The 12,871-nt window shown below is 40.5% G+C and overlaps 1 protein-coding gene across 2 annotated transcripts in view; it reads left to right on the top strand.

The window, feature by feature from the left end:
- Positions 1 to 12,871, top strand: part of ulk4 (unc-51 like kinase 4) — a 527,384-nt gene that overhangs the window by 178,955 nt on the left and 335,558 nt on the right. For both annotated transcript variants that reach the window (XM_052015441.1, XM_052015440.1), the window contains exons 20-21: positions 7,426 to 7,587; positions 12,612 to 12,794. In XM_052015441.1, the coding sequence (XP_051871401.1) occupies positions 7,426 to 7,587; positions 12,612 to 12,794 (345 nt within the window). The remainder of the gene's footprint in view (positions 1 to 7,425; positions 7,588 to 12,611; positions 12,795 to 12,871) is intronic.

Raw genomic sequence — 12,871 nt, 5'->3', positions numbered from 1 at the left:
AGCTTATTTAATAGGCTTCCAAGCCTATTTATTTGGAGCAATCTGAAATATGGTGTGATGCCTTCATCATCTTATAAATTTATATCCTCATCAAAGCCCTTTTGCCACACGAAGAAGGCCACTAATGGTAAGTCTCTCTGCATTCCCTTGTGCCCTTGTCCATCTCTGCAGTAGAGATTGCAAGTTTGGGTGCTGCTGTTGACAGAGGCTTGAACAATTACTACAGTGGGAATGATAGAGGGGACACAACAACCACAGTATTCTGGTGGAGGAGGATTGTGGATGGATTGCCTCCCAAGCAGTTTGCTTCATTTTTGTCAGAGGTGCATTTATCCAGGTTAGTGGAGTGTGTCCAATTACACTCCTGACTGTGACATGCAGATGGTAGAAAGGGTTTCGGGAGTGGGTTGCTTACAAAGGAAACACAGCCTTTGACCTTCTCTTGTAGCAATGATATTTACGCGGCTGGCCCACCAAGCTTCTGGACACATAACTCCCAGGATGTTGTTCGTAGGTGGAGGGTTCAGCAATTGGAACACTTGCCGTGGGAGATCGTTAGACTCACTCCTGTCGGAGATGTTGGAACTTGTGTTGCATGTACATTACTTGCCACATATTAGCTCGTGCTTGAATGTTATCCAGGTCTTTTACATATTGACGTAGGCCTCTTAAGTATCTGAAGTGTTGTGAATAGTACGTTCACTGTGCATTGAAAATAATTGGAAAAACAAAAATAAATTATGGGGATTAAATGAGATTGATCCATCCACCCGTAAGGCATAGGTGTGATTTTGAAAATGAGCACTTTATCTGGTTGGTGATGGAGCATTTCCAACACGCAGCCAATATAATTAGCAAAGGTTTGGAACTGTTTTTGAAGGTCTGGTTTATTTTTAGCATGGAAATGGCAAGCTTCCAGCATAAACTGTGAGTCACCAGTATTCCAGGGGTGGTAAAATGTGTCCTTAAAACTGAGGTGGCAGGACTTGGTCAGCGAGGTCAGGCTGTGTATAAGAGAATGAGCAGCAGAAATAAAACTTAATACTTCTGATGATGTTTAAGCCAGCTTCTGTGGAGCAATTATAATCTCATTCTGATGCCAAGAAAATACTCACCAAACCATCATCTTCATTCTACTGCATGGCCACCAATGCATATTCCTTAAAGGTACACACTTGGTGCCTGATTTCTGCTTGGGGCAGTGGATAGTTTGCAGCACTATGGGCATTGTGTTGTCCTGAAGGGAAAAATGACACACAAGTCAAATAAACCTTACAGGGCTCTGCTGTGCTTTGCCTAATAATGTCCCAGAGCGTTGGTCACCTATATCCAGGTTCATTCAAAAACTGGAGCAGGTGGGTCCTAGACAGGGAGATAACAGTGCTTTATTGGGTCGCTTTTCAATTCTGTTGGAAAACAAGGCAGGAGAGATCATGATCATTTCCATATATAATGAATCTGATTCAGATTTATTGTCATGTTTAAACAAAACGTGCAAAGACTAATTAGGTCTAAAAGCAGCAGGTGTAGATAGAGTTAGTCAGCCTGTGAGCACAATTTAAATCATAATGATGATTAACAAATATTGAGTATTTAAACACTCAGTGTGCCTTTTACTTGTACTTTTAATGGAACACCATTGCATAGATTGAAATAGGAAAAATAATTGGCTTTTGAAATACATATACGCTTAATGCTCCCTTAACAAGTATACACTTAAGCGGAGTAGGCAGTATAATGAAGCCAACTGTTCTTTATTAATACCACATTGGAAGCCAGTACAGAGCTCCCCTGTGTGCTAATTATGGCAGTATCTTATTACATTCCTGCAGCAGCTTTAAGGTGATGAGCTCCTGCTGTGCTGTCTGCATAAAAGTTTTATCCAGTCACATTTCAGTGCACAATTAACTAAACTGACAGCATCTGTTAGTAGTGTTAAAGGTTGTGTCTTTCAGTTTTCTACTTAATGGTTAATCATCTCGTTTTCCCCAATAGGCTCAATGAACAGACATTACAGATGGCTGATTAAAAATGCATGTGTATGATTAGGCTGCTACTGTTGCATATGAATGGGACTCCTTTACCCTACTGTTCCTCTCCAATATCATCTGATGCATGATGAGTTTTAAAATCAGTTTTGCTGGAATGAGCAAAAAGAGAGTTGCTGCAGATGCTGCAAATCCACAACAAAAGTGGAAAATGTTGGATTAACTTAATAGATCATGCAGCATCCATGCAGGGCACTGGAGATGCATTTTCAGGCATAAGATCTTCCTATTAACCCTCATCTGCTGAAATTCATTGCACTTTCATAATATGCCCCACTGAAGGCTGACACAGCCATAAAGTCATGGAGTTTCTAAACAGTGAGTGAAATCCATGCTGTGTTCCAGTTTGATGGATCCTTTATGTCTGGCAATTGACAGGCGACAATTCAGGGTGACCACACACAAAATAATATCAATAGTTGATACTTCTGTTTGTTCATATAAGGTTGCTGCATAGTGACTTCCTGCCACCAAGTCCAACCAGCAGCCTCACAAAGGCTAGTGAGTTTCACTGAGTTCTGATTCTGTTGGTTCAGAGAGGATTTCCAGCAGCAAAACGTATCCATCCAGATAACAAAAGTGATAATTGCCATAGGAAGCATTGCTGCTGATCTAGGGGTGGTAATATCTACTGCAGCATTTAATTGGCATTCTCTGTGTGATCAGCCAATTCATTTAAGTCATGGATCAAACTTGGTGATTTTTGGACTATTTGCCTTCAACTTTGATTTACTAGTGGTATATCTCAAATGTTTGAGGTTTCATAACAAGATCTGTCAAGTCAGTCTTGATGTGCCCCAAAGAACTTGACGTGGCATGCAGTCAAAAAGCTAATTAATTATTTAGTTTTTTTATATTGGCTAAACATAATTATGAGCATTGGTGAGAGGAAAAGAGAGAAACGTTTTAGGAATTTCAAGGATATTGAGACTATTCACACATTTGAAAGAGCAGTTTAGTTATGTTTAGTTCTCTATCTGTGCTTTATGTTCGCAGCCTGCAAATTTCTCATTGTCAAGAAGTCATTCACACTGAATAATATGTTTTATAAAGTTGACTTCCAAAATCTTTTCAGGCCCTAATTTTGTTAATTAGAGAAATAAAAAAATGAAAGTTCTTTCTCTGAATGTTATTGGTGCAGTCTTTCAGTCTCTTTGATTAACATTTTTGAATATACCTTGTAAAAGTTGGGTCTGCTTTGCCATGAATGAAGTTTAATATTGAAAGGAAGTTATCATTTTAAAATTTGAGAAACTGTCCACATTATGCTTCTACGTATTATTCTTAACTGTCTGGCCAGCAAGTAAAATTCTTGCTTCTTTGTACAATGTCACACCAAACAACTTCCTTGAAGCCCAGAGCCAATACTTTGTTGATTTTTCAGCCACTGACTGGCATTGTCTGGATTCTATCTCGATAAAATGAAATAAGATGAAGATAAAATTGCCAGCTTTGTTTGCAACTTATTTTACCTGGCACCTGCTGTTGCTTTAATTCTTACCACTGCAGTATGAATTTGGATTGGTATTTGCTAATGTCTTGGTATTGTTTTCCAATTCTGTAATTATTAGTAGATCTGTAGGACATATAGAAAGGATAATTTAGAGCAGAGTTAAAAATTGGGAGCCATGAATATAAGATAAAATTAATAAGAAATTCAGAAGGAACTTCTTTACTCAGATGGAGTGATGGAGGGGAATACAAAAATACATTTAAGGGGAAACTGAATATGTAGATCAGGTACAAAGGATATGTTGATTTGGTGAGGTGGTCAGGAAGGAAGTGGCTTGTGTGGAGTTTTGTGCTTGCATTGATGTGTGTGTGTCTTAATATTCAATCTCATGAGAAATTATTTTAAAATAAACACTTGCATTTATATTGTGCCTTTCAGAATGTCCCAGATATTTGTAGCTTATCAAACCTTCTAAGGTGTAGTTGCAGTTGATAATATGTTAATAGGAAATGTGGCAGCAGGTTTTCACAAAGACCATTTTGATTATGACCCGAAATTCTGCTAGAAATGTAGGTTAAAGTCACAATACCAGTGATAACTCCCCTGCTCTTCAAATTACCAGTGCCATAGATTCTCATGTACACCTGACAGAGCAGGAGGAGCCCTTTCCAAACACAGCCCCCAACAACACAGACGTCTGTCATTACTGTATGGAAGTGTCAGTTTAGATTTTTGTGCTCAGATTCCAGGATTGAGGTTTCAACCCAAACCCCTCTGACACACAGGCAATAGTACGACTAGTTAACTTGGTACAGCCAACTTTTCAGAGGGACTAAATAATTATTTAACTCGTAGGAAAAAGGAGTAACCAAGGTACTTGGTGATAAGGTCTATCCCTGCTTTCTTTTTGAATTGAGTGTTACATTTTCCATTTTTTTATTCAAAGCCAAAATGTTGAATTATGGCACTAGTATAAAAGAATGATTATTTTTCTGTATCAAAATGTAAAGTTTTGCATTTTGAATTTTGGAGTGGGAATATCATGTAAGCGGGAGGAACTATGTTGGAAGATGAACAAAATAGTTGAGAGGCCTCATATGGATTGATATATCACCTTTGCAGATTTGTTGTGATTCTACCAGAGGTGAAAAGTGTTGTGATGAAATTTGAAGGTGAAAAGAAAATCTGATTAAAGTTTTTGAAGTTGTGAAGGCAATTAATAGGGCTGATGGGAAAACTCTTCCTGTCTTGTTGGGAAGCCCAGAAGAACTGAATGTAATTGTAGGATCTTGTGTTTTTGAAAGCAAGTATAAGGTGGTTAAAATGTGGAGCATTTTGCCCTGGAAGGCCAGAGGTGCAAACATAGAATCATAGAATTGTTAGGACATCAAAGGAGGCCATTCAGCCCACTGAGTTAATATTTACTGCCTGTTTGTGTGTGCTCTTTCCCAATAATCCTGCAAATTATTCTCTGTCAAATGCCTTTTTGCTTCCCCTTTGAAAGACCTCATTGATTCCTTGCACCCCATTTTCAACTAGAATATTTAAATCTCTGCTCCTGTTTCTTACAGCATTCACAGATTGATACAGCTCCCCTCCATTTGCTTTATCCGAACCAAAGTAAATTGGTTTCAAAGACAAACTAGACCTTACTGGGAAATAAGGGTTCTGTAGAAGGGTTGCACATAGTGATAATGCTGTTCCCAGCCAAGATGGAAATGTTTTGGTGGTTGTCTTTTCAGTCATGGCTGATGACTACACTGCTGTAAGTGGCTGAGATTGATATTGTGTTCATAATTTCTTGACAACTGCCCTCCACTCCATTCTACTGTAGAATAGACTCTGATATTATTGGGAGAAGAAGTTCTAGTTTTGTTTTATCAGTCCTTTAAGCAAACTCTTTTCTGAGTAAATTGGCTTTGTTTGATATACAGCAGTAGTTTACTTTGAGTCAAGACATATATCATGCCACCTGCCCAATTCATTCAATGACACAATAGCCTGTGTCTGCTGTCTAGAAGTGCTGCCAGTGGTTCCCCTACTCATACCTGTCAGATCCGGATGCAGAAGATTGACGCTGCGGGTGCAAGGCATTCCGTAGTGCAGTAACCTGGCCTGCGAAATGGCAGGGCCTTTAGTCACATACTGAGGAAGCCCCACTCTCAAAACCCCTTAAATGGAATAAATGCCATTCAGAAATATTGGCTGATTCTGGGCAATATTGTTGATAGTCTGAAGCACAGAATTAAAATTAGTTGACAGGATAGCTCCAAGGTGCGAAATAACTTCTTATCGTCCATATGAGCATGAGAGAAGTTGGGCCTGAAAGCGACAGAGGTAGTGATTAGGGTTTTTAGAGGCTAGAAGTAGCAAGTATTGTGATAGACAGGATGATGGGCTTGAAGAACAGGTTAAGACCGAGGCACAAGAGACTGCAAATGCTGGAATCTGGAGCAAAAAACAAACTGCTGGAGGAACTTAGCAGGCCAGGCAGCATATGTGGAGGGAAATGAATAGTTCTTCCAGCAGTTAAGACTGAGTGTAACACCAAGGTTCTGCACTGATTCTGTCTGAACAACAATCATAGATGGAAGTGAGATTGCAGATTAATGCAAAATACATGCAGTATTTTTCGCAGGTCCAAACAGCTACTGTATGTTCTCATTAAGTTCCAAACTAGACAATGTATTTCAGCATTCTAAGTAGTAGATAAGTGGCTGAAGTAGTATTTTTAATTTTACTTCCAAATTGTTATCTGAAATGATATATACCTTATCATCTGCATTGTGTTACGTGTGCCTACAGCTCTTCATCCTTTGCAGCTTGTTAAAAAAAATAACCAATACAGAATCTCTATTTGCTGGAATAGCGCTTGGGGCTATATTGCAATGTTTCAAGGCTGACAGCCTCGAGGGATATTTAGTCAATGAGTTGTGATCAGATATTGTAGGAAAAGGCAAAAGAAATCACTTTTTAAATTTTTTTCATGAATTTTCTCTATTAATAGTATCCTTTTTGGGCTATTAGGCAGTGCCAATACTTTATTGCAAGAGATGATACTAAAATTATTTTCCTGAGAAAATTTTGACAATACATAAAAATTGTTTTTCAGTATTGGCACTATAAGGAACTCACTTACAAGTATTCCCTATCCCTGAGCTTGGAGTTCAAGTTTCATTGATGAGCGGAAACTGCGGTGACTGCTGAACGCCTTACCATTAGTTGTATTCAGGGAGTGCTCAGCAAAGTACTGCACTAAATGGGTATGATATTATTGGTGATTTCGTTACTGGACCATTAATCTGGAAATCTCGACTAATTACCTGGAGATACAAGTTGAACTATGATCTGTCAGATATGAAATTTCAATTCCATTAATTAATTTGGAATAAAAAGTACTTTTGGTGATGACTGTACTGCTGGAAATCTGCAAAGGTTCATCTGATTCATTGATGTATTCACCCGTCTGGTCTATATATATTCCAGACTTGAAGCAAGATGGCTGACGCTGCTATCTGAAAATGCCACTCAGTTGTCAAGAGTGCAGTTCACCATTAAGTGTTTTAGGCAATTAGGGATGGCCACAACTGCCAGCTTTGCCAATGAAATACACATCTTGTGAATGACTTAAAGGTGTGACAACTATTTAAAATTCCTGAATTTTTTAATAAAAAGTAATGAAGTTGCATGTGTGGTTGTAAAAGAATTATACCAGGCATTGGAACCAATAGGCCTATGTATTCTGAAAGGTATGCATTGTGCTTTTTGTGAAGTTAATGTGTAGTAGCTCACTGTAACTTGGAGGCTACAATTTGAACAAAGTATGCATATTGTCTGCTGCATGCCATTGCTACTGTTCCAACTTTAACACAATTATTAAATGATTCTGAAAAGGTTATTTTTTTCTTGTTGTTTCCCTTTTAGGGAGATCCTGTTACTAATCATTTAGCAGCAAAGATTGTGGAGAATGTCTGCACCACAAATTCATCCATAGTCCAAGGATTTATTACTGGAGAGATTGGTCAGTTGCTTTGGTACCTGTTTACACATTCCACTGTGGACTCTTTACGAGTGACAGCCATTTCGGTAAGCTTTTAGTGCCCATAATCTATTACAGCACATCTATAAATATAGGTCTTATGAAATAATCTTGAGCTGTTTCAAATGAAACTTCATTTTAAACTTGAGGCATGCATCTTCCATTAATGGCATGGTTCTTATTTCCTTGCTCTCCCTTTTTCTTCATCGGTTTCTCGAAAAATCTTTCCAGGAAGGAGAGGAGCAGGTAACCCATTCCAATAACATTGCCAGTGTTACTTTTCCAATTTGACAGGAGACATGGAAGAAGATTCAGCTCAATAGCCTCATCCTATTATTTCCTCCCCAGCTCCCTCATATCCATACAGAGGAAGTTAGCGGGCTCACCCATAATGTTAAAAATGAAAAGACTTGCAGCTGCTGGAAATCTGAAATAAAAACAAAGTGCTGGAAACACACAGCAGGTCAAACAGCATCTGTGGAAAGAGAAACAGAGTTAACATTCTCCAGATGCTGGCTGATCTGTTGAGTTTTTTCAGCACTTTCAGTTTTAACTCTAACCACGAAGTTCTCTGGCACCAGTATATCTTGTGATATCTCAGTAGGGAGACCACCTGCGTCCCTGGTGCTGCAGTTCAGTGCTACAGTACACAGCACTGTCATGCTATATTTTCAAATCGTTAAGTGTATCAAATTTAACTACTCGATGTCAAAGAATACCATCATGTATGTCTAGTTGTTGGTTTAAAATTAAAATCAGTAACTCAATAATTCAACTTTGATTGCTGGAAATCGGAAATGAGAATGTTTTGTATCTGAAAGCATTGATCTCATAGTCAGGTCAGAAAATAAGATGCCCACCTCACACCTGCAATTTATTACTCATGTTAACATGGGATAAAGATAGATTCATAGAGTTATACAGCACGGAAACCATCCCTTTGACCCCACTTCTCTGTGCCAACCAAGATGCATACCTGCACTAATCCCATTTGCCTATGTTTGGCCCATATCCCTCCAAATCTTTCCCATCCACGTACCTGTCCAAATGTCTTGTAAACCACTTTCTCTGGCAGCTTCATAACCCACAATCCTCTGTGTGGAAAAACTCCATGTGGCCTAACCAATGATTTGTACAACTGTAATATGATATCCCAACTCTTGTGCTCAATATTTTGTCCAATGAATGCAAGCATACCATTTGCCTTCTTTACCACTCAGTCTAACTGTGTTGTCACTTTCAGGAAACTATGTACTTGTACTCCCTAGGTCCCTCTCTTGTATAACACCTCCCCAGGGCCCTGCCATGTTCTATATATGTACTGGCCTGGTTTAACTTCCCAAAATGTGTCACTTCACAGTTAAATTCGATCTGCCATTCCTTCACCCATTTTCCCAGTTGATCTGGATCCTGTAGTAACTTTAGACAACCATCATCACTGTCCAAGATGCCACCAACGTTGGTGTCATCTGCAGACTTACTAACCATGCCACCTATTTTCTCTTCCAAATCACTAATCTATATGACGAACAATACAGGACCCAGCACTGCTCCTTGCGGCACACCACTGGTTACAGACCTCCATTCTGAAAAACAATCCACCACCACCACCCTCTGTCTCTTACCACCAAGCCAATTTTGTATTGAATTTGCAATCTCACCCCAGATCCCATGCTTTCCCCTTCTGGACCAGCCTATCATGCGGGACCTTGTCAAAGGCCTTGCTGTGTTCATGTAGACAATGTCCACTGTCCTGCCCTCACCAATCCTCTTGGTTACCTGCTCAAAAAACTGAATCAAATTTGTAAGGCATGATTTCCCACACACAAAGCCATGCTGACTATCCCTAATCAGTTCTTGCCTTTCCAAATGCAGATAACTTCTGTCCTTCAGAATCCCTTCCAGTTACTTTCCCACCACTGATGTAGGGCTCACCAGCTTGTAGTTCCCTGGCTTGTCCTTGCAGTCCTTCTTAGATAAAGGCACAACATTAGATACAGTATCCTCCAGTCTTCTGGTACTTCACCTGTGGCTAACAAAGACACAACAGTCTCTGCCAGGGCCACAGCAATTTCATCCCTTGCTTCCCATAATGTCCTCAGATACACCTGGTCAGGCCCCATGGATTTATCTACCTTTATGTGCTTCAAGGCTGCCAACACCTCATGCTTTCTAAGGTGATATGTCATTGTTCTCTTCCCTGAACTAACCAGCTTCCATGACCTTCTCCACAGTAAATACAGATGAGAGGTATTAATTTAAGACCTCGCCCATCTCCCTTGGCTCCACACATAGATTAACATACTGATTCTTAAGGGGATCTACTCTCTCCCTAGTTATCTTTTTGCTCTTAATATACTTACAGAATCTTTTACGATTCTCTTTTACCTTATGTGCCAAGGATATCTCATGTCGTCTTATTGTTATCCTGATTTCCTTCTTAAGTGTACTCCCACATGCCTTGTACTCAAGGTACTCATGATTTCAGCTGTGTTATGAGAAAGGTTCTTTTGGATCTTAAAGATAGAGGTATCTGGACACACTGTCTTTGTGCTTCAAAAAGGAGAATTTTATTTACAAAGACAAACACGGGAACAGAATGAGAGGGAACAAATGCACACTCGCACTCGGGTGATCGCGAAACACACACACGCAACGAACTAGTACAAACGATCAGGGAATGAACAAATATGTTGTCTGAACCCCCGAATCTGGACAAACAACGGCTCTACGCTACTAGGAATCTACTTAGGACGCTCCTAGACCCCTGTGGAAGTGCACCCTCTCACCTGTGGTCTCCACCCCGGCAGCAATCGGAAAAGAGGGAGAGCTGCCCACGCGTACCATCTTTTATAGGGCTGTAGCTGGGTGGAGCCTGCTCAGGTAATTCAAACAAGCCAATGATTCAGAGTCAAGAACAAAGGTGGGTTACAAGCCAATCCTTTAATGGGTGGGGCAGAGCCGGACCCTTGACTGACAGTGGTGTAGCTTCCAACCTGATAGGCAATGCTATCATCCGACCATGGGGGTCAGTAGTGTTGTCACTGTCATCTGACCCCTGGCCTTTCATACTACAACCTGACATATGCCTCTTTGTCCTGACCAGAGGCTCAATATCACTCATCATCCAGGGCTCCCTAATCCTGCCAGCCTTGCCTTTCATTCCAACAGGAACATGTTGACTCTGAACTCTCCCTATGTCACCTTTAACAGCCTCCACTTGCCAGACATCCTTTTACTTCCTAATAGCCGCTCCCAATCAACCTTTGCAAGTTCCTGTCTAATGCCATCAAAATTTGTCTTGCCCCAATTTAGGACTTGTGGACCAGCCCTATCTTCAATCTTGAAGCTAATAGAATTATGGTCACTGATCCCAAAGTGCTCCCACTGACATATCAGACACTTACCCAGCATCATTTCTTAAAAGGAGGTTGAGTGTAGCCCCTTCTATAATAGAGCTATCTGTATGTTGCTAGAGAAAACTTAACTGGACACACTTAACAAATTCTGCCCCATCTAATCCCTTAACACTATGGCAGTCCCAGTCTATATAAGAGAAGTTGAAATCACCTACCATTGCAAGCATATTATTCCTACAGCTATCTTTGATTTCCCTACATATTTGCTCCTCTCATCCCCACTAACTATTGAGGCCCCATAGTGCAATCAAAGTAATCTCCCCGCTTTTTTATTTCCAAGTTCTAGCCATATGGCATCTCTGAATGTTCCTCCCAGGATATCCTCTCTAATTATTGCTGTAATGTTCTCATTAATCAACAGTGCAACTCTCTGTCCTGTTTTACCTCTACCTCTATCACGCTGGAAGCATCTGTACCCTGGAACATTGAGCTGCCAGTCCAGCCCATGCCTCAACTGTCATGGCTACAATATCCCAATCTTTCCATAATGGCAGCAACACACAAATTGCTGGAGGACCTCAGCAGGTCAGGCAGCATCTATGGGAAGGAAATGGACAGTCGATGTTTTGGGTTGAGACTACTAAGGCACGATATGAGATGCTGTTCCTCTATTCTGTGTCTAGCCTCAACTTGGCAGTAGAGGAGACCGTGAACAGACATGTCAAAGCACTTTCGCTCCATCCACCAACACAGCCAGGATCTCCTGGTGGCCAGCCATTTTAATTACACTTGCCATTCCCACACCGACATGTCTGTCCACAGCCTCCTCTTCTGCCATGTTGAGGCTAGACGCAGGTTAGAGAATCAGCACCTCATATTCCGCCTTGATAGTCTCCAACCTGATGGCATGAACATTGATTTCTCTAACTTCCAGTAACCAATCCCTCTGTGCGTCCCTTTTTATTCCCCTTATCCCACTGGCCCCTTCATCCCTTCTCTTTCCTCTCCCCCATTCTCTCGATTTGCCTATCACCAACATATTCCTTCCTCTTGTTCCCCTCCTCCCTTTATTCCATGGTCCACTGTCCTCTCCTATCATATTCCATCTTCTTCAACCCTTTGTCACTTCTACCTATCCCTCCCGGTTTCTTTCATCATTCCCACTCTCCGCTCCCTCACTTGCCTATCGTTCCCCTCTCATCTGGATCCACCTATCACACGCCAGCTCTTGCTCCACCCCTTTCTCCCACCTTTTTATACTGACTATCTCCCCTCTTTCTTTCCAGTCCTGTTGAAGGGTCTCGACCCAAAATGTTGACTGTCCATTTCCCTCCAAAGATGCTGCCTGACCTGCTGAGTTCCTTCGGCATTTTGTGTGTTGCTCCAGATTTCCAGCATCTGCAGTCTCTCTTGTGTTGCAATATCACAATGAAAGGGGAAAGAAATAAAAGGAAAACATACAGCAAAAAAAAGCCCACAATAAAATTTATTTAAATAAGGCTGCAGTAAATGTACTTAAATCTCAGCTGATCTCCTGGTCCATAAGTTGAATTCATTTCTTATTATAAAATAGTTCTGGTGATAAAAATACCATTGCATATTGGTCAACTAGTTTAAAATTGAATTGAACCACAAATAAAATTCACATCATTTAGGTTGAAAAGTTTGTATAATCAGATTGAATCTGTGATGTATTTCTCTGGTCCCTGCAGGCTTTGTGCAGAATTACCCACCATTCTGCTAGTGCTTTTCAAAGTGTCATTGACAAGGTCGGCCTTACGGCAGTAGTGAACTCCCTGCAGGCAGGAGTAAGCCGTATTCAACAGTACATATTGACCATGTTTATTGCAATGCTCTCATCTGGCGTGCACTTACAAAGACTGGTGCAGGAAAAGGTATGGCATAAGATTAATTTCATTTAGTTAATATTTACTGGCCCTTTGTGTCTGTTTGCAAAATGTCTTCATATGCA

The sequence above is a fragment of the Pristis pectinata genome, chromosome 5 (assembly GCF_009764475.1).
Source record: "Pristis pectinata isolate sPriPec2 chromosome 5, sPriPec2.1.pri, whole genome shotgun sequence".
In the NCBI taxonomy this organism is placed as follows: domain Eukaryota; kingdom Metazoa; phylum Chordata; class Chondrichthyes; order Rhinopristiformes; family Pristidae; genus Pristis; species Pristis pectinata.
This window is presented reverse-complemented; position numbering and strand designations above follow the sequence as displayed.